The sequence below is a fragment of the Ziziphus jujuba genome, chromosome 6 (assembly GCF_031755915.1).
Source record: "Ziziphus jujuba cultivar Dongzao chromosome 6, ASM3175591v1".
Classification (NCBI taxonomy): Eukaryota; Viridiplantae; Streptophyta; class Magnoliopsida; order Rosales; family Rhamnaceae; genus Ziziphus; species Ziziphus jujuba.
The window spans coordinates 31,412,707-31,434,355 of NC_083384.1; the positions used below are offsets into that span (position 1 = coordinate 31,412,707).

The window sequence follows — 21,649 nt, forward strand, 5'->3', positions numbered from 1 at the left end:
CAATTAAAGGGCTTAAATTTAGTTTGCATGCATGTTTTAATCCCCAGGGCAATGCTGAGTCCTCTTTCTACCAAATAAATATATATATATATATATATATATATATATATGTATATATATATATATATATATATATATATATTTATAAATATGAGCCGTCTAATGTAAAGTTGGTGAAAGTGTGGGGTTCATCTCTTTGGTAAATTTGGAAGGACAATTTTCAATAATTTGCGTTTTTTTTTTTTTTTTTTTCTGGCCTCTAAATTATACAAAATTTTCCATTTTATTGACTCCCCATTGCCCCAACTAAGGAAGCAAAAGAAAAAGACCTATCTTCATTGTCGTTAAAGAAAAAAAAAAGAAAAAAAGAAAAAAAATGTTGCCCCATCTATAAGATAGAAAAATGAAATGAAAAAAATAATAATAACAAATTTGGTGAAACTTTTTTTTTTTTTTTTTTTTCTTTTTGTTCAGATTCCACAAAAAGAAGCATTAAAAAAATAAAATGTTAAGTGAAAACAACGTGCGCATCCGGGGAATCGAACCCCGGTCAGTACCGTGGGAGGGTACTATGATACCACTACACCAGATGCGCTCATTTCGATTTGCCTAATTATCCCTAAATTATTTATCTTGCAAAGAAAATATCGATCCAGGATAATCTTATCCATCGGTCGTTGTTGATAATTTCCGTGTAAAATTATATCAATATAATTTATTATTAAAAAAAATAAATAACTATAATTTTTTTGTTTTTGTTTTTTGGGGCAAATAATCACCGATATATTACTTAAACTAATCTCTATAATTAAAATCGAAACATCGTGCGCCTCCAATTTCAAACCCACGCTTTAAATCCTTTCGTTGAAAAAGCTCCGTCGAAAACTTATATCGTTTTCTGTTTGGTTGGAAAGAAAACAAGAAAGAAAAACGAAAAAAAAAAGAAAGAGCTGAAAGGAAATGGAAAACAGCAACGGTATCATATCGCGTGAGAAGCTGGATCAGGTGGCGAATTGGGTGAGTGCCACGGTGTCTTCCGCTTTCTTCTCTTCCTTGGAACGTTGTTCCTGTGTCAACCTCACCACCACCGACCCTGACGACGACGACGACGAGGAGGCCAATGATCGTCCTCTCACCTCCACCACCACCACCACCACCACAACCACAACCACCACCACCGATCACGCTCCCCCTCATGACGTCGTCAAGCTTCCCGTTTGAGTAAATCTCTAACCTGTTTCCGGTATTTTTTTTAACGGTTTTACACTTTCAATTCCGTCGCATTGTAAAGAGCCTGTAGTTATTTTGATTATGTTATGCAAAAACTAGGGTTTATGGAAACAGCTTATTATGTTTTTTTTTTTTTTTTTATTCGGTGGGAATTTGTTTTGTTTGTAAAGTCGGGGATTATCAACAAGTTAGTGTGTTGGTGAAGATTATTATATTAGCTATATTTTGAAATAAGTTGTTTCTTTAGTTGATTAATTTCTTTATTTTATTCTTCATTTATTGAACTCCTAATATTGATTGTTGCAATTTAGGATACAAAAAAGGTTGGATTTTTATTGTTTCTATACTGGGAAAATTCCTTTTTAGAATGTGGGCTTGCTATTTGGTCCATTATTCATCCCTTAGTACAACTATTGAAAAGGGTATCTGCAAGCAATTTAAGACTCAACACTCTAATTTCGGTGATAGACTTATGGGAAGCAAGCTGGTGCCTTTAGCTTTTCATCATATGGGCAGAGGATAAATGATACCTTTTTTTTTCTTGAAAATGTAACTGGTAATTTGTTACTTCAACAAATTTTGATTCTAGTTATTTTAAAATATTTTTGTTTTACTTATTAGAAAACATAAAAAAGAAGTACTAGATCACTGGATTCTTAATTTATATTAAAAAAAAAAAGGACTTGGCATTATTCTAATCATCAGATAAGTTTTGAGTAATGATGCAGATCGAGCCATGAAGTATGTAAGTTGTTAAGATGTAAATAAAGCTGTTTGCTTGGTAGATCGTGTGTTCAATGCAGTGTGAAATCTGTTATATGGGATTTATGAGATTGGATGTTTGTCAATGAGAATGCTTCCAGTGAATTGAAAAAGAAAAAGTACCCTTGATTGTATCTGCTATAAGTAAATTTTCATGGCAAAGATATTCCACATCACAGGAATAAGTTGGTATGAATGATGATATTGTTCACCATCAACTTCTGCTGGTGATCATGACAAACCATTTGCTTAGTTTTGCATCTGAAAGCTTATCATACAGATTATAGGCCTAACTGATTGCTGTTGTAATACCTTCAGTATAGATTCACAGATGGATAGTGTTGAATACTAGATTTAGATCCCATATCTGCCTCATGCTCCCGGTACCCCAAAATGGAAGTCACATCGCCTATGGCTTATATTATCAACATTGAGGTGTCATTTTTAGAAGGATTTACATGTTCATTAAACATTTTATATAAGCTTCACTAGCTTTCGACATACCTCTTTAGATATGACTGCTTCCAAAAGGCCACTGTTAGCTCTTCGCGTTGTGTGCTATAGAATTGAGCAAATATTCAGATAAATCTGACTGTGCTTGCTGTTTACTGTTTCAAGTATAGTGGCCATCAGGTGCCATTCTGCGGTCAGCTTCATAATTTAAAACAAACTTGTAGTAGGGTAGGGCACTTTTTTACTTCAATATGTGTGTAGCAAAATATTCATCTCGAAGACACCACTTATAGTTCTTCTGGAACCTTATCTTGTGTATGAATCTGTGAAAAATAAAAATAAGAACAATTATAGGCATGTAAAATAAATCATTCAAGTTAGCATTTTGGTGATATTTGTTTAAACCCTTTTTGTGATTAGTCATCTATCCTTTGTGTCTCTTATTGTGCCTCTTCTTTTTTTCAAAAATGGTTACTTTCATTATCATATTGGGTTGCTAGTATTAACCATAGCATAGCAGAAAAAACAGAGCACTATATTTTTGCCAGGTGAATTATTCAATCCTGCATTGTCTTCTTTAGAACTCACAGGTGGAGATTAAACCCTTTTATCACTTTCTACAATTCCATGGTGTAAGAAAATTCTAAATTAAATTATGTTACCATCAGAAAGTAATACAAGTAGCTTGAACAGTTAAATTTACCATCATGTTTAGTCTCCCTTCTCCCTCCAACACAGCAGCATGAATATGCAGCGTTTGATAATGTACAAGCGAGCACTCTTCCCCTTGAAAACTTTCTTCGATGACCGGGCTTCAGTTTGCTTTGGCGAAGTAGAAGAAGAGAGCTCCATGATGGAATTCTTCTGGGGTTCTCTTCTCTCCTTCTGCTGCAAAAAACCTATTTTGCCTTGTTTTATCTCAGATTATATGGAATTTATTTTCCTACAAGAATCTTCACTCAAGAACTACTAGTGGCTGTTTAAATTTTATTATTATCATTATTTTCCTTTTGAAAGTCAGTGAATTATTGTTGGAGCAGTAAAAGCCTGTGAGACTGACTCCACTGAGACCTGAGCTTCTGGCGCAGTCAACCAGGGAGCTGGTTTTCTGCTACCGAATGCTGTGTTGTGCTTCCTTGTGGTCTAATATCCCGACTTCCAGGTTAGTTGTCTCCTAAGCAAACTATTATCGGTGAGTCTTGCTTCCGGGATTTATTGCAAAGAAAGGACAATTGGACCACATAGTTATAACCATTAAGACAAATTTATGAGTTGTATTTAGATTAATTTTCTTTTTGTTTTTCCTAGTACTTTTTTTAAGTAATTAAATTCTGGGTACTACTTTAGCTGAGGCCTCGAGTAGAGGCTAGAGTAGATGTGGGTTTTGTACTTTAAAGAGTCTTATGAGCTAGCTAGGAAGGGAAAAAGTACCATTTTAAGTCGCTTAGCAGAATGTTGGATTTCTGACAATATAAACCCTCCTTTAGAGGTGTGATTAGTTATATATCAGATTCTTCTTATACTACTTTGTTCTTCTATTGTTCTATATGGGCTGTGGAAATGCCAGTACTGTAGAAACCCTCTTTTTGTTTTTTGTTTTTTCATTTTTTTTTCCGGCTTTTTCCTAAGCTTGTCATTAAGCTATCCAAGTAACTCACTTATCTTACATTTTGTTTATGTTTTGAAAAATAAAATTGTAAATTGAATAGAACAAAATTGACTTGGTTTTGAGTTTTGACCGAGCCTCTGTGCTCCAATTTAATAGGTGCTGAATTTATAATTATTTTGTTTGGTGAAGTATAATAATAAAGGTGACGAATGCCATAACTGTGACAGAAAAGACACTTGATTCCTAATGTGTGGGTTAAAAATATTAGTAAATATTATTCTGGCTATTTTTGGTTTTCATTTCTAATTTTTAAGCCAATACATTATACATTTTTTTTTTTTTTTTTTTGAGCTTTAACAGTAAAAGTTTGGTAAGTTGGAAGTATTTTTAATTTGGTGAGTGGAAATATTATTTAATAAAGATGGAAAGGAGGCCACGTACGTAGTGATGTGTCTGGAAAATTCAAGAAAGTAGAAGAATGTGGGGGGTGAGGGTCCAAATGTCCTAATTGGACGGTGGAGATTTACTCATCAACACAATTTAATTACTTTTATATGTGTCGTAACGCATGGTATTAGCCATTAGAGACTTGAAAGCCCGCAACATGCGGAAGCTTAAAGGAGTCTAATATAAAGATTTAAGACCACCTTCTGCTTCTACTTTTAGTTGTTGCGGACAAAGCAGAAACCGTCATAAATTCTCGGTTTCACCGTTTTGAAAGCCCCGAAAGTGTTTGTTTTGTCGGCGAGATTCAGGATTGGCCCTGCTTTTCATGGATCTCAGCCACATGTCTTTCTCTTGTACCTTTCAAAAAAATCGGTTTTTTTTTTTTTTTTTTTTTTTTTTTAGTGGTAGCTCCGATGATGATCCAAAAAAAACACTTTCGTCGTCGTTCCAATTTCCGAAGCTTTTTTTTTTGTTTTTTTCTTTGAATAAAAAGCTTCTGTGTGGAACCGAATGCCCCCATCTGAGGAGCTCTGGCATTTTTTTTGTTAAGTTCTTTTTAACGAGGTGCGGTGTTCCTCGGCGGCTCATGAGGTTTATCTAATTTTTTTTGGCATAATTTTTTTTATTATTATTATCATAAAATATTAATTAATATTATTTTTAAAAAAAAATGTTTTGGGATACGAGAATAAGGATCTGGTTGGCAGTTTTTTTTTTTTTTTTTTGGGTTTAAAAGCTTTATTTGATAATTAAATTTTTTTATAAAACATAAATATGTTGGATAAAAATTAATAATTTGTTATTAATTAAAAGTTATTATAAGCTTTAAATTGTTTTTAAAAAAAATTTACTTATAAAAATTTAATACAGTTTAATAAGTATTTAATATAATTTTTTATTTATAATTAAATATTTATTAGTTTTTTAATAATTTTTTTAAAAAAATTATTATAAAATATTTTATTAATTAAAATTTTATTTTTATTAACTATATCAAATGTATTCTAATTTTTTTCATTTCAAATTTTTTTTTTCTTATCTATTTCTACTTTAAAATGTGTTGATCCTTTTACATTGTTTTAAAAAAAAAAAAAAATTCGAATATGAAATAATATTACTAACTTATTACATCTATATCATTATTGAATCGATTCTTATTTACCAAATTATGCTTTGCTTCTTACCGAGAGTCTTAATTTTTCATCTATATAAATAATACAAATATTAAAAAAGAAAATCTTATTTTCCCTTTCTGATTAGTTTTTCCTAAATAAAGATGTGAAGCAATGAAAATCTGAATATAACTAATAGTGGAAGCGATCTCATGTCAAATGAATTAGGTTCTGTGTGTTTTCTTCTTTTTTATTTATTTATTATTTATTTTGATATATTAATTGTCAAATTCAATGGATAAGATTAAATTATTTTATAAAAAAATTAAAAAAGATAAATGAATTTAATTTTAAGATGTGCTCAAATATGTTTGGAATGTTAAAGAAAACAATATGATGAGTACAAAGACTCGATATCTATCAGATGAGGTCTAGGAGATTAAAAATAAACAAAATAAAATAAACAAAATAAAATAAACGACGAGTGTAAAAGAACAATTAGGAAAGCAAACAAGCAGAGGATTTAGGTTAACGTATGCGATGAGGTCTAGGAGATAAAAAAAAAAAAATGAAATAAAAGACGATTGTAAAAGAACAATAAGGAGAACAAACAAGCAGAGGATTTAGGTTAACGTGTGCGATTCTCATTGGTTGTAAATGGCTACGTTTACTTTAATTTCAATTTTTTATGGAAGTACAGTAGACACTTTAATTAAAATATTATTGCATATGCAAATAGCATTTTTCTAATAAAAGTGAAGTGTTTTTTTTTTTTTTTTTTTTCTATTTGTCTTTAATAAAAGTGAATGTTGGTATGGTATAATGATATAAAATGTTTTTCTCTATCAGATGTGAAATAAATTATACCCTTTTATAATAGTTTACATTTTTTTTTATCATAATAATTTACATGTCAAGAACATACAAATGCTCGAGTAAAAGGTTCTTTTGGGAAGAAAATCTTAATACAACTGCCATACCATGTCACTTTGTAATTTATATCTCTCCCTTATCATTCACATGCCAACTAAATTCATTGCTTTATAATGATGCATCGGTCAATAAAATAAATTTTGTGGGTGCTATAAAATGTTTATTAAATGCCTGTTCGTAAATGATCTATTGCATTATATCATCCGATTGCTCACAAATGTTTTTCCTTTCTGGATGGTGTAAATGGCAATAATCACTTTCATCAGAAAATAATAATAATAATAATAACAAAAGTAAAACAAAACAAAACAAAATTTAAGCCGGCCATATATAAATAAATCAAATATTGATGAAGTGGTTTAGTTTCGTTGGTTGAATGTCATTATCTAGATCAAAAATGTATTGATTCGAGAGATCTAAATGACAAAAATGTATTGATTCGAGAGATCTAAATGACAGCGAAGAAAGGAAAAAAAAAATCAAATAATTTTTTATTTTTTATTTGTTATTATTGATGATAATTCTATTTTATATGATAAATTGTAATTAAATTAAATTTTTTAAAGAAAAGATGAATATTTTAATGGCTACTAGCAAAAGATTTTGTTGATAATCTATAATCATCAATGATAACAGCAAGTATTTTTATTTTTTAATATGTTAAAAGAGTAGATAAGTATTATTATAAAAAAAAAAAAAGGTAATATTTCAAAGGGAAAAAATCACTAAACCCCCACAGGTTTCCTAAAAAATCATTAAACCCCTTCAGGTTTCAGATTTATCATTAAACACCTCAACTATTACTTATTTCCGTTAAAGGTAACGGACAAAGCGTTAATTTGGTCCATTCATTTATATTTTATATAAAAAAAACAAAGAGTAAAAAGTGATTTGGAAAAAGAGTGACTTTGATTTGCACATTTGCACCCTTCTCATTGTATGACAACTTTCTAGATAGCAAAAAGAAAAATAAAAATAAAATTTTATCAACCCAAACAAATCCATCTTTGTGGCTTCCACAATGAAGAAGAGAAACAAATGAAGAGGGGGCTTAAAACCTTGAGCTGAAACCTTAGAAATTCATAGAGTTCAGGTTTGTTTACATTTTTTGCTTCCCTTTTCATGGTTTTTTTTTTCTTGAATACATATGGGATTTTAAAGGATTTATTTTAAGACTCTTAGATTAGTATTTAATGAAAACCCTTTATTGAAGAAATTTGAGTTTTTGAAATTCTTTCAAAGATGGACTATTTGGAACATATTGTTGAAGGAGAAATTTCTGAGGTTTTTTTTCTTTCGTGGTTTATAATTTCTTCCATTTGACTGTATCGTCATTGCTCGAAATTTTGTTAGTTCTTGTATTATTATTTTTTTTTTTCCCTTCTCTTCTTTCTTTCTACATACTAAATGCACTTTGTTTTGCTTTAGGATTGTAGACACTTGAAAAAAAATGATATATATATATATATATATATATATATATATATATTGTTATGAAGAAAATGTGATAAAATTTTGTAGACATAATGAAGTACCAAAATATCCATAATGTAAAATTTTATTTTAGAAAATGGTACTTTGAAATTTCATATTTGAGCTTTATATTTTCCCTTTATGATTGAGTTATTTTTCTTTTAGGGTAAAATAAAGTTTGATGTAATTATTCATGCTTTTGGTGAGATATACAAAATAGAAGATGTAGACCCTAATGATTTTAGCTTGGTTCGTCGATTGTCTGATTCTAATTTAATATCTATTGGAGAGAGGATTATAATTGAGGATTATTTCAAGTTAGGGGTTGACATTTCAGGAGCTAAAGGTAGGAAGTTTTTAAGTTCTAATAAAGATTTAATGGATTTATTTGAATTATTTGAAGAGAAAGGACAGAGGGAGATCCATGTACACATTGAATTAAATATATCTAATAACCAAATCTCCTCTCAAAAACAATCAACTTCAACCTCTAGTAGTCTAACCCAACTGAATTCAACCCTTCCCTTTACTAGTCTAAATCACTCAAATGAATAACAATTGAAGAGTAGTGTAGACTTTGATGAGGAAGTTGAGTGGGAACAAGAATTTGAAGATGAGGTGCATCTACTTGAGAATGGTAACATTGATTTAAAAGCAAGTGGTCAAGAAAGTGATGACACCTTATCTAGTTATGAATCTGTTGATAATGGTAGCCTAGGCAGTGATGCAGATGAAGAGACACCCATTTCTAGGATGGCTAGATATATGATAGGGAGGGAGGTTATAGAATCTACAAGGAAGATAGAGTTTCAAGAAAGTCAAATTTTTGAAGATGTTTATCATTTTAGGAAAGTATTGAAAGATTATGTGATACAAGAATGATTTACATTAGTTAGAGAGAAAAATGAAAAGACAAGAGTAAGTGCTAAATGTGGTACCTATAATTGTCCTTGGAGAATTTATGTCTCTCAATTGCCAGATGGTGTGACATTTAAAGTCAATATATGTAAAGAACAACATACTTGCATAAGGAAAACAAAAAATGCTGAGGTAATTTCTAATTGGATTGCAAGTAAACTTGAATCATTGATTCAATCAAATCCTGATGTTAAAATAGGAGTATTAGAGAATGAGTTAAGAACAACCTATGGGGTTAAATGTGATAAGTAGAAAATATACAAGGCAAAGAATAAGGCTCTTGATAGGATGGGAGGGGATTATGCTGTTGATAAAGGCTGCTAGACCAACCATCATTAACAATCTACAATTTCGAAGGTTTTGCCTCAGTTTTCTTGCACAAAAGTAAGGATTTTTGATTGGATGTAGGCCCTTTATTGGCCTTGACGGATGCCATTTAAAAGGACCTTTCGGTGGAATTTTATTATCTGCTGTGGCATTAGATGCAAATAGTGGGATATTTCCAATTGCAATATGTATATGTTAGGGGGAAAGCACAGAGACATGGGGTTGGTTTTTAAATTTGTTGAATGAATATATTGGGGAAGCTGAAACTAGGATTATTTCATTTATGTTTGATAGACAAAAAGGAGTATTAGCAAGTTTGCACAAAATTTTCCCTCAACATAAAACTAGATTTTGTGCAAGGCATATTTATGTCAATTTTGGAGGAAAATTTACAAGTTTGAAGCTTATGGGTTTGTTTTGGGCAGCAGCAAGGGCAACAAATGTTCAAGATTTTAAAAGGAATATGGATGAGATCAAGGTTGTTAAGGAGGATGCATATAAATGGTTAATGGAAATCCCTTTTTGCCACTGGTCTAGGCATGATTTTGATGAAAATGTTAAAAAATACCATATCACAAATACTATGACTGAGAATTTCAATAGTTGGCTTGGTGAGAGTAGACAAAAGTCAATAGTTACACTTATTGAAGATATAAGGAGGAAAGTTATGAAAAGGTTGCAGAAAAGGCATGAAAAGGCAATGAGTTAGCCAACCACTATTCCTCCAAATATTCAATAAAGGCTTGTGAAGACTCAAAAGGAAGGGAGGTATATTAGACTCATATGGACTAGGGGTGATGAATATGAAGTTATGGATGAAGCAACTCAAACTAGAGTTTATGTAGTTCATTTGCAGCAAAAAACATGTCAATGTAGGGAATGGCAAATTAGTGGAGTCCCATGCAAGCATGTTGTGGCATGCATTACCTATAAAAGATTGGATTTTGAGTAATGTATTGATCTCATGTTAACTAAAAAAGCTTATATTGAAACATACCAAGTCAATGATACATCCAATCCCCGATGAATCAATGTAACCAGAGGTGGATTGTGATGAGTTGCTGCCTCCAATTAGAAGAAGAATGCCAGTAAAACCAAAAATTACTAGGAAAAGAGCAGCAGATGAGGGGAAGAAAAAGAAAAGGTCATTCACTCTCAAATGTGGACTTTGCAATGAATTTGGTCACAACAAAAGATCTTGTAAGGTGGCTAGCAATCAATTGAAGGTAAAATTAATTTTATTGTTGGTTTTGCATTATAAATTTATGGAATTTCTTTTTTTTTTTTTTAACTTAGTTTTTTTTTTTTTTTGAGTTCAGTAGGAAGCAATTTGGTATGGGCCTTCCATTTCTCAACCAGGTATAAAATTTTCTTTATTTTCTTATTAACCTTTTTTTTTTTGTTGGAATTATTAACTTGTTTTTATGATATGCAACCAGCATGTTCACGAATAAGTCAAACTAACCAAGAACAAGGTCAATCATGTGGGAGGAAATTCATTTCTTATGCTTTTCTATTTTTATGGCTGTTATTGAAGTTTTTTTTATGGCTATTAGTGAAATCTTTTGTATGAAGATCTATTCCTTTTGTAATTTTTGATCACAAGTATGGAGACTATTCTTTAATCCAACTATGATGGCTATAGTTGTGTTGAAATACATGGAATGATCTCTTTTTATTACACTGCAAATGTTTGGATTATGACTCTTTCTTGTATGGTCTTTATCGAATGAAAGATTTGAACCTTTGGTTGTAAGAGCTGATTGTATTTAAATGCATATATTTCACATTTTGAATGTAACAATGAATGAAATATTTAATTAATGATTTAAGCTTTGAATTTTTTTTAATAAGTATTTTATATGTGATATTTCATTTTATGTTCATAATTAATAAAATAAATATAAATATTAAAATTTTCAAAATTGGTAGAATTTTCTTCTTTTTTTTTTTTTAATATATGTACGTACATATATAAGGTAATATTTATCATAATTTGTAACACATATTAGTAAAAAGATTGTAACACAATGGTAAAATGTTAAAATATTAAATTAATATTAATTTTAATCTATTTAAAGGTAAAATAGATTTTTTATCATCTAAATAAATTAAAATATAAAATTTGTTAACAGATGTTAATATTTAGGGAGGTGAATGATAAATTAAATAACTTTAGAGAGATGAATAATGTTCTATTAAACCTTGAAAGGGTCAATGAAATTTTTCCTATTACAAAAGATAAAAGTATGGATCACCAATAATTAAACTTTTTTAAATATATCACAACAAAGAAAGGAAAAAGAAAAACTTCTCAATGGTTTCTTGTAAGAACATTACACTAAAAAATTGATGTTATAGAACAACGTACGGATTAGGACAAATTTATGAATAGAATAAAAGATTAGATTGATTCTCTTTATTTAAAGCCCAAAAAAAAAAAAAAGATTAATATTTTAATCGAGATTCGAACACCTTTTATGAGAGCTAATGCTGTTCCTGTGCATGTGACTTTGTTCTTCCCCCATCTTTTGGTTCAAAAGGTTTAATTTTCTTCTTCTTTCACCATGTTAGTGTTAGGCAGTAACAGTACCAAAATTTTCAATCTCCTAGCTATAAATAGCAGACAATCTAGTATTACTTTCATCTTGCAATATATATATGCTTCTCCTCCGACTGCCCCATAGTATCGTCACAAGCAGGTAATGTATATATATGCTTCTCTTCTATTTTTTTTTTTTTTTTTCCTTCCTTTGTAATATGATTTTGATTTAAAGTTTTTTTTTTTTTTTTTTTTTTTTTAAAGAATTTCTTTTATATTCATTTTGTTATATGCAGTAATAGTAGTACTGCTAACGTATGTTAACGAATATCGATCACAAAATTCAACTTTTCAATGGTTGTAGGTGGACTTTCAGAGCTCTAAAAGCCTTATAGTCCCTGACGTACAACAAAAAGGAAAGGCCCTTATCCTTTGCTTTTCTTTGCTATTTTACAATGGCTGGCACAGAAGCCTCATCGCCGTGCAATTCTGATTCAGACCTTGTAAAGCCAACAACCCCTTTAGTCGCTTTCCTAGAACGACTCCAACAATTGGCATTCGAAACCTTTGGAAAATCCAACTTTGACCCAAAACTATATGTCGATTTGTCTTTGAAATTAGATCTATCAGCCACAAAGGAAGCTTTTGATCAGCTTCCAAGGTGTGAAAATGGGTTGGTGTTTGTTCAAGATTTGAGAGAGTATATAGGAAAGTACTTTGAGTGTGCTGGTGATGATTTGGTGTGCGTTGAGCCAAAGGACTTTGTCAAGGAGCCAGAGGGGTTCTTGCCTAATGTGGAGAATCAAGAAGTAAGAGCATGGGCATTGGAGGTGCATTCCCTATGGAAGAATTTAAGCCGAAAAGTTTCCGATGAGGTCCAGAAACATCCTGAGTCACATACTCTGCTTCCCTTGCCTCAGCAGGTCATGATTCCTGGTTCAAGGTTTAGAGAGGTCTACTATTGGGATTCTTATTGGGTCATAAGGTTAGTTTGATCATGTTATATTACATTGTCTCTTTCTTTTGTAAATGACTCTGAACCTTGGAAAATAACATATTTCACTTTGTTGTTTCAATTCAGGGGCTTGCTAGCAAGCAAAATGTATGACACAGCAAAAGCAATTGTGACAAACCTCATTTCCCTTGCAGAAGAATATGGCTATGTCCTTAATGGTGCAAGGGCTTACTACACTAATAGGAGGTAACTCTTCTTCTTTTCCTATTTCTTTTTCATGATCTAGTAGTGTAATAGTTGGTTACCATATCAATCATCATTCTACTTATTGTCCTGCTTGCTTGTTCTTTGTCATTCAGTTTTTTGATCATGACAAACTTGATCAATTATGGATTTCTTGTCTCTGATAAACTATGCATGCTAGGAAAACTTCTTCATATGATTTCAATGGGGCATTTGGAGTGCTTATTTTTGTGAATAGAAATTAAAAGCAATTTATTTTCTCCCTTAACTATTTATGTTATTATATGCTTCTTATTTTTAGCTCTACCATCTCAATTTCCTGATTTTCTTTTTTAATTTTATTTTAACACAACCTTTTTGTTCTTGATGAAATGCTTGAGAGTGCAAAAATGCTCAAATGCTGGTAGTTACTAATGTATTTTGAGGATTGAAATCTGATAGTATTTCTTACTAAATGCTTGTAGATATTCTAATACAAATAACAAGTTCTAGTTTCCTTTTCATTCATTGAGACTAGCTTTACTATAGTTCCAAAACAAAATATAAGCTTGGGGAAATTTTTGCAGCCAGCCCCCTCTCCTTAGCGCAATGGTTCATGAAATATACAAGAGGACTGGAGATTTGGAATTTGCTAAAAAATCACTTCCTACACTGATCAAAGAATATCAATTTTGGAATTCAGGTATATGACTTACTGAGGTACTTTTAGTTTGATGTTCACTGTAAAATTCTCTTACGTTTGCCTCAATTTTGTTTTTGGAAATGAAATTTTGCTTATCCTTCTTTGTTTCCTTATAATATTTGGTTCTAATTTTTACGAGTAATGCCTTTTTCTTCGTTGTAGGAATACACAAAGTGACCATTGAGGATGCTCAGGCCTGCACTCATACTTTAAATCGATATTATGCAATGTGGAATAAACCAAGGCCTGAATCTTCAATCATTGTGAGTCCTCTGCATCTTACTTAGCATAAGCTCTCCTATTGTATGCAAAAATGGTGGAATGAATTAGTATTAATATTTCTGATTCATTCTGTCTCTTAGGACAAGGAATTTGCTTCCAAGATCCCAAATGATGAAAAGCAGCATTTTTTCCGTGAAGTGGCTTCGGCTGCTGAATCTGGATGGGATTTCAGTACAAGATGGTTGAGGTACTTTTTGTTCAGAAGAATCCTTCCTACAAAAGAAGCTGTTTGGCTTAACTTACTTCTTTTTGTCAATTAATGATTCAAGTCCATTCAAGAAACTGTTTGACAAACTAAGCTGCGTGCCAAAACTTTGTCATCTGAGTATTGACAAGCAATAACATTCTAAATGTCAAATTCATCCACTGCCAACTTTAGACCTTGGATAACTTTTACTACTATAAATGAGCAATTCAGGACTTCTGAAATCATATTAGAAGTGAAAAATATTTCTCCAACTTCTTGTTATGTGGCAGGAACCCAGCAGATTTTACAACAATGGCCACAACATCAATCTTACCTGTTGATTTAAATGCATTCATCCTGGGGGTATGGCTCAGGGCTCTCTAAATGGAAGAAATCTTAAAAATTCCCATCCATTTTTTTATTTGGTGACAATGTCTGTTGTACACTTGATTCAGATGGAACTTGATATAGCATCCTTGGCAGAAGCAGTAGGAGATTACAACACCTCTAAGAAATACTTTGAAGCTTCAAGAGTGAGAGAAGAAGCAATGAGATCTGTTTTCTGGAATGCAGAAATGGGACAATGGCTTGATTACTGGCTCATGAATAGCGCGTGCAAGGTGTTGTCTACTTGTTTAACATTTTCGTTACAAGTATTTATTCGAGTAATCTTCAGCTGTTCTAATTTTCTCCATTTGCTGCCTAGGAAGTGGAAAAATGGCAAGCTCAGAACCAGAATCAGGAAGCATTTGCTTCGAACTTCGTTCCTTTGTGGATTAAATCATTTTATTCAGGTTTCTAATTACAGATTTTCATCTTTTGAACCAAAAAACTTCATTCCTTTGTTATGTGGCTTGAATCTCTAGATTAATAGATTTTACATTTAATTTGTTAACATACTCCTATTCACCAGTGAAACTTAGGGATGGTTTATTTATGGTTGGAGTAGGAAAAATCAGGTTAGTGCAATCAAGAATTGGAGCCTTGACTGTTGAGATACGTTGTGACACAGTTTAGAAATATCTTTTTTTTCTTTTTTTTTCTTTTTTTTCCCCTTACTATTATCTTAATGTATTGGTGTTTACTGTGAATAATTTAAGTTCTGTTTGATATGAAGATTCTTTTCTGGTGGACAAGGTCATGAAAAGTCTTAAAAATTCAGGCTTGCTTTGCGCTGCTGGTGTTGCGACATCTCTGACAAATTCAGGGGAACAATGGTAATTAATGACCAGTTTAAATTTCAAATCTGAATATATATTTTAGAAAAGCTAAAGACAATTCAAGATTTAGTATATGGTAAAAAATGTGAATGGCCTAAAAATGTTCTTTTTAATAACAGGGATTTTCCAAATGGCTGGGCTCCACTCCAACACATGATAGTTGAAGGTTTGGCAAGATCTGGATCAACAGAAGCAAAGTTATTAGCAAAGGATATTGCAATAAGATGGATCAGAACCAATTATGTTGCTTACAAGAAAACCAGAACCATGCATGAAAAATATAATGTGGAAAAGATTGGAGACTTTGGAGGTGGTGGTGAATATGAACCACAGGTATGCCTGGATCACAAACATTTTTTGGTTTGGATTATCACACTTTTCAGTTCCCAAAAAGCAGCCTGAAAGTATACAGAAGAACCAACATGAAATTTTATGGAACTATTAAAAAATTTTGGTGCCGAGAGTTTTTTATATTAATATATCTGTCAATTTGTTCATTACTGATTGGAAATTTGTTGCAATGCAGACTGGTTTTGGATGGTCAAATGGAGTTGTACTGACATTCTTGGAGGATTTCGGTTGCCCCAAAGACCTAAAGATAGACTGCTGCGATGCTTAGCAGCCAAACATGTGCATTTCAAACACTATCATATCACTTAATTTACCTAGCAGTTTCAAAATCATATGGCCTTCTGATTTAATTCCTTGTAAAAAAATAGCTTAAAATTCTCTCTTTCTCTTGAGGGGTTCTAGTTCTACGTGCCACTGGTCCGCTTGTACCAAATGATGATCAATGTGATCTTCATTAGTCACCATGTTAAGTGATAGAGCTTCACCTAGCATAACCCATGGCAATGGTTGAAAAGAAAGCAATCTGCTGTGTACTATTCTTTCCGTAACAAGATCTATATATCTGTCAATCTATCTATCAATCTATATGTATGTATACAACGTGCTTGTAATCAAATTACATGTCATTCATGGGATATATTACCTGAACTACATGTAATCGGATATTAGCTGACTTACAGCGTTCGTCCATCGTAGCAAAATTGTAAACATACAAATGTATACATCCTTATTGCATGTATTATTTTATTTTTTTTACAGTACGAAAGAGATTTGATTATGTATTGCGTTGTCAACAATACTAAACTTTTTCCAATACGGACAAACTTATTTTGATTTGTTCGAGGTTTGAACCACTCTTCAGGCAATACCATTTATTTTATTTTATTTTTTTCTGTACACAAAACAGTTATATATAAATGCACGAGTATTATAATAGTATAGCATAAATGTACAGTAAAAGTCCTTTTTTCATATAGATAACGACGTACTTACACATTTACCAAAAAAACGAAATCGTTACGCAAAACAGTTAGATATAAATGCACGGAATGTACAGTACACTCGCGTGGGAGCTCGGTGGTTTGAGCACCATCATATACTTTACTTTTATTTTATTTATGCTATGACTTTTTTTTTTGGGGGCCATCATATACATTTATTTATAGCAGTAAAATACTATATCTTCCCTTCCCTTGCTATACACAGCTTTCAATTCCAATTATCATGGACTTCAATCTCTCCAAAAGGCCTATCCGATGCTTTTCTCTGCTACTTTTCTTGTTGTTGCTTCTGATAGCCACGGATAGCACAGAACCTTCATCTCCAAGCAATTCTGATCCTGGTCCTGTGAAACCAACGACCCCTTTAGTCAATTTCCTAGAACGTGTCCAACAACTGGCATTTTACACCTTTGGAGAATCCGACTTCGACCCAAAACTCTACGTTGACTTGTCGTTGAAGTTCAATTTGGAAGACGCAGAGAAGGCTTTTGATAAGCTTCCAAGGTCTGGAAATGGGAAAGTGTCTGTTAAAGATTTGAGAGGGTATATTGGGAAATATTTTGAGGCTGCTGGGGATGACGTGGTGTATGCAGAGCCAGAGGATTTTGTCCCTGAGCCAGAGGGGTTTTTGCCTAAGGTGAAGAACCAAGAAGTGAGGGCTTGGGCTTTGGAGGTTCATTCTCTTTGGAAGAATTTGAGCCGCAGAGTCTCCAGTGAGACACAGAAACATCCTGAGTTGCATACTCTTCTTCCTTTGCCTAAGCAGGTCATAATTCCTGGTTCAAGATTTAGAGAGGTCTACTATTGGGATTCTTATTGGATAATAAGGTCGATTATTTTCATATATGCTGTGTTATTTTTTTTCTTTTTGAGGTTTCTGAAAGTTTTATGGTAGAGTGGTCCACTATGTTTTCTACTGCATTTCTTTGATAATGGTTTTATCATATAATTTGTTGTTTCAGGGGATTGCTAGCAAGTAAAATGCATGATACAGCTAAAGCCATTGTGACTAATCTAATTTCCCTTATAGAAGAATATGGTTTCGTTCTTAATGGTGCAAGGGCTTATTACAGTAATAGGAGGTAATGCTTTTGTTTTTGTTTTGTTTTGTTTTTTCAATGTCCTTATTTTGCATTGTTATTATACATAATCTTGTTAGCTTCCATGGCCTTATTATTAGTACTATTCCTGTTTGCCTATCCCTTTTCTTTACCAATTAATGATATTTCTAAGAAATACTAAAATTTGATCTTAGTTTTCCAATATAGTTGCACTTTATAGATTGAAATCTAATAGTATTTCTCACTAAATGCTTCCTTTGAATTCATGTTATACGTCTAACAAATTTCCTAGTTTTCTTTGCATTTATTGAAGTTTCTCTTGCATGACTACCTTACTGTAGTTCAATTCAAAGCCTAATCTTGGGCCAATTTTTGCAGCCAGCCACCACTCCTTAGTGCAATGGTTTATGAAATATACGAAAGGACTGGAGCTTTGGAATTTGCTAAAAAGTGTCTTCCTGCACTGATCAAGGAACACCAATTTTGGAATTCAGGTGTATGACTTAGATCATACTTATTTCTAGTTTGATGTTTAACTGTATGAAACTCTTCCTTGTCTCAAGTTTTATTTTCAGAATAAACCTTTATTTTATTTTATTTTATTTTATTTTTTTGTTGTAGAAATACACAAGGTGACCATTCAGGATGCTCAGGCTTGCACTCATACTTTAAGTCGATACAATGCAATGTGGAATGAACCGAGGCCGGAATCTTCAACCCTTGTGTGTCCTCTGCATCTTACTTGGTGTATATTTTTTGTTGTATGAACAAGCAGTGGAATGAATTAGAACTGATATCTCTGATTCATGTCTCTTAGGATGAGAAATTTGCTTCGAAGATCCCAGATGTGGAAAAGAAACATTTTTTTCGTGAAGTGGCTTCAACTGCGGAGTCTGGTTGGGATTTTAGTACAAGATGGATGAGGTGCTTTAAGTACTAATTTTTCTTTCCTACAAAAACCTTTGTATAGGATGGTCGATAAGGTTTTGCTGCTATGTGGCAGGAACACCACAGATTTTACAACACTGGCCACTACATCAATCTTACCAGCTGATTTAAATGCTTTCATTCTTGGGGTATGTGCCAGAGCTGTAAGCTCTAAATTGAATATGTTCTAAAAACTTTGGATCCACTTTCATGTGACAAGTTCTGTTGCGTACTTGATTCAGATGGAACTCAATATTGCATCATTGGCGAAAGCAATAGGAGACTATAACATCTCTAAGCACTTTCTCAAAGCTTCTCAAGCTAGAGAAAAAGCAATAAGATCTGTTTTCTGGAATGCAGAGAAGGGACAGTGGCTTGACTACTGGCTTGCCAATCGCACATGGAAGGTATTATCTGCTTGTTAAACGTTTTAAATTTTTAATTACTAACATTTCTAAGAGTAAACTTCAGCTGTTTAAGTTTTTCATCATTTTGATGTTTAGGAAGCTGAAAAATGGGAAGCTTGGAACCAGAATCCGAAAGTATTTGCTTCAAATTTCATTCCTTTGTGGATTAAATCGTTTTATTCAGGTTAGAGATTATGAATGTTCATCTTGTGTCAATGACAGCCTGTTCCTGAATGCCTTGATTGAATAATGTCATTGAAACTTGAGCTCTAACAGTGCTCATCCATCTTGGTCACAGCTAGGCTGCTGATTACGTCCTGAACTTTGAAGCTAAATTGACTTCCTTTGCAACCTAGATGAGGGCAAATGAGTGCTTTGATAATTATCATTGGCATGGTTCTGTTTTTAATTTTATCCAAGTCAAGCCCTGTTTCAGTTCATCCCTGTTGAAGTTCAGTTTCTTGTCAGGTTATTGTAGTTGATTTCAAAGTAGTGGGACATCTTTAATTAATAGATTATACAGTTGTTCAAAATATCATGTGGCTTTTAGCCTAAAGATTATTTGATTTCACAACTTGTCGGCATACTCCAAATCACCGTCGAAACCTAGGTAGTTACCATAATGTCAACAAGGTTGGAGCTATTGGTTGTTGACTCATAAACAGAAAATTTTAGTGTTTGTTCCTTTCAATTTTTCCATTATATTGAGTATAATCTAGTTCTGTTTGATATGAAGATACTATTCTGGTGGACAAAGTCAGAAGGAGTCTCCAAAGTTCTGGTTTGCTACGTTCTGTTGGTATTGCAACATCTCTGACAAAGTCAGGACAACAATGGTCGGTAACTTGTTTATAGAGCTCAACTCTATATCAATGTTTTGGAAAAAGCCAGAAACGATTGAAGATTAGAACATAGTTGAATGTCTATGGCCTAATAAACTTGTAAAAACAGGGACTTCCCGAATGGTTGGGCTCCACTACAACACATGATAGTTGAAGGTTTGGCAAGATCAGGATCAAAACAAGCAAGGTCATTAGCAATGGACATTGCTATGAGATGGATCAGAACCAATCATGTTGCATATAAGAAAACCAGCGCCATGCACGAAAAATACAATGTCGAAAATTGTGGAGATTTTGGAGGTGGTGGTGAATACATACCCCAGGTATGATTTTTGATCACACTAGTTTTGTTGGATTATCACACTTTTCAGTTCCCAAAAATCAGCCTGCAAATATATAGAAGAATCAACATCAACTTTAAAGTAGCTACAATTTCTTTAAATTGAATGTAGATTTGTCAATGCTGTGAACTTCTGTCAATTTGTTTTTTACTTCAATTGAAATTTGTTGCAATGCAGACTGGTTTTGGATGGTCAAATGGAGTAGTATTGACATTCTTGGAGGAGTTTGGATGGCCTGAAGACCTAAACATAGACTGTTGACAGGCTTTCGAATCAAAGCAGACGATTTCTTTTTCTAATACTGCAAACAATCAGTTAGTTTACCTTGCAATTTCAAAACTACATGGCCTAAATTGTGATTTGATTTTTACACTAATGTTTAAAAGTTCTTTTTTTTTTTTTTTTTTTTTTTTTTTTTTCGTTCTCTTGTAGTGAGATTTTCCACCACTAATTAAGCCACTTGTTCCAAAAGTGTGAAAAGTAATCTTGGTCCTCATGCTAAAGTGAGAGATCCGTTAGGAATACTTTAGATTATCTCACTTTTTTTTTTTTGTTTTTTTTTTTTCTCTCTTTAAAGATTTTTCTAAATTTGGCAATTAAATACACCAAGGGAATCATTCCAAGTTCAAATCAATTTCATCATCTTGAAATTGGGCTATTTGTACTTTGTGTCCGAAACTCTCATAGGCTATTATTCATCAATCATCATCGTCATCATGATGACTATAATTTTTAATAATTACAATTATTATGGCTGATAATGGTCCACGAGTAGTTAACGAAGAGATATAGTGATTCTTGATCAAGTTGTTAATAAGTAATTGGTGGGATTTCAACTTTCATTAAAGTTTTTCTAAAGATTAATTTTCTTGTTGTGATTAGAACAGAATGAGATTTTTGATATGCTATCTCTAGAAGCAGTTTTTGATTGCTCAATAATGTTTCCAAAGCTGGTGGAGTTAGTTGCCTCAATATAACTTTGTGCAATGACATAAACAGCTTAACTAATGGATTTAACAAAAGGTTAACCACAATTAATTAATTTTTCATAACCAAATTTGATAAAAAAATCCTCCAACTCATACCTCATATGTGGCATTCAACTTTTTGTAGAAGCAAATATTGCATTACAAAAGATTTAAAAGGCCTACAAAGTGGGTAGTGGATCAAGATTTAAACGGCCAGCAAAGTGGGTGGTGGATCAGCATGATATAGATAGATACTCTTCCTTTTTTTCTTTAGCCATTGGTAGATTCTCTAATCATAAGAAAATTAGCAGTGAGATTGGCATAGTCGCTGGTTTTGGTTCAATTTTTCTTCTTTTTGGTGATAAAATCAGAAGAG

General features: G+C 32.4%; 3 protein-coding genes, 1 long non-coding RNA gene and 1 other non-coding gene across 6 annotated transcripts; 4 read left to right on the forward strand and 1 right to left on the reverse strand.

Moving 5' to 3' along the window:
* Positions 1–524: 524 nt before the first annotated feature.
* Positions 525–595, reverse strand: TRNAG-CCC (transfer RNA glycine (anticodon CCC)). Its single transcript has one exon. It is a non-coding gene; the product is annotated as a tRNA-Gly (tRNA).
* A 183-nt stretch (positions 596–778) lies between these two features.
* On the forward strand, positions 779–1,493 carry LOC107429829 (uncharacterized). The gene has a single exon (XM_016040579.3). It carries the CDS (start codon positions 961–963, stop codon positions 1,219–1,221), a length of 261 nt encoding a protein of 86 aa, XP_015896065.2. The 5' UTR covers positions 779–960; the 3' UTR covers positions 1,222–1,493.
* A 7,087-nt stretch (positions 1,494–8,580) lies between these two features.
* Positions 8,581–10,945, forward strand: LOC125419171 (uncharacterized). Its single transcript, XR_007238180.2, has 3 exons — positions 8,581–10,490; positions 10,584–10,623; positions 10,704–10,945. It is a non-coding gene; the product is annotated as an uncharacterized LOC125419171 (long non-coding RNA).
* Positions 10,946–11,643: 698 nt separating this feature from the next.
* LOC107429828 (trehalase-like) lies at positions 11,644–16,482 on the forward strand. 2 transcript variants are annotated; one of them, XR_007237891.2, is made up of 12 exons: positions 11,644–11,966; positions 12,171–12,791; positions 12,888–13,007; positions 13,571–13,686; positions 13,849–13,949; positions 14,049–14,155; positions 14,446–14,518; positions 14,611–14,775; positions 14,862–14,949; positions 15,069–15,114; positions 15,273–15,372; positions 15,495–15,635. XR_007237891.2 is itself a non-coding variant. In XM_016040578.4 (12 exons), the coding sequence occupies exons 2-12, from the start codon at positions 12,262–12,264 to the stop codon at positions 15,992–15,994; spliced, it is 1,707 nt and encodes a 568-aa protein (XP_015896064.2). In that variant the 5' UTR covers positions 11,668–11,966; positions 12,171–12,261; the 3' UTR covers positions 15,995–16,482. The 2 variants fall into 2 exon arrangements, 1 of the variants encoding a protein (XP_015896064.2); XM_016040578.4 differs by lacking the exon at positions 15,069–15,114 and adding an exon at positions 15,902–16,482 and having other exon boundaries at positions 11,668–11,966; positions 15,495–15,708.
* Positions 16,483–16,845: 363 nt separating this feature from the next.
* On the forward strand, positions 16,846–20,705 carry LOC107429783 (probable trehalase). The gene is made up of 11 exons (XM_016040530.4): positions 16,846–17,555; positions 17,690–17,809; positions 18,167–18,282; positions 18,410–18,510; positions 18,606–18,712; positions 18,792–18,864; positions 18,958–19,122; positions 19,219–19,306; positions 19,859–19,958; positions 20,074–20,287; positions 20,483–20,705. Exons 1-11 carry the CDS (start codon positions 16,951–16,953, stop codon positions 20,564–20,566), a joined length of 1,773 nt encoding a protein of 590 aa, XP_015896016.3. The 5' UTR covers positions 16,846–16,950; the 3' UTR covers positions 20,567–20,705.
* The last annotated feature ends 944 nt before the right edge of the window (positions 20,706–21,649 follow it).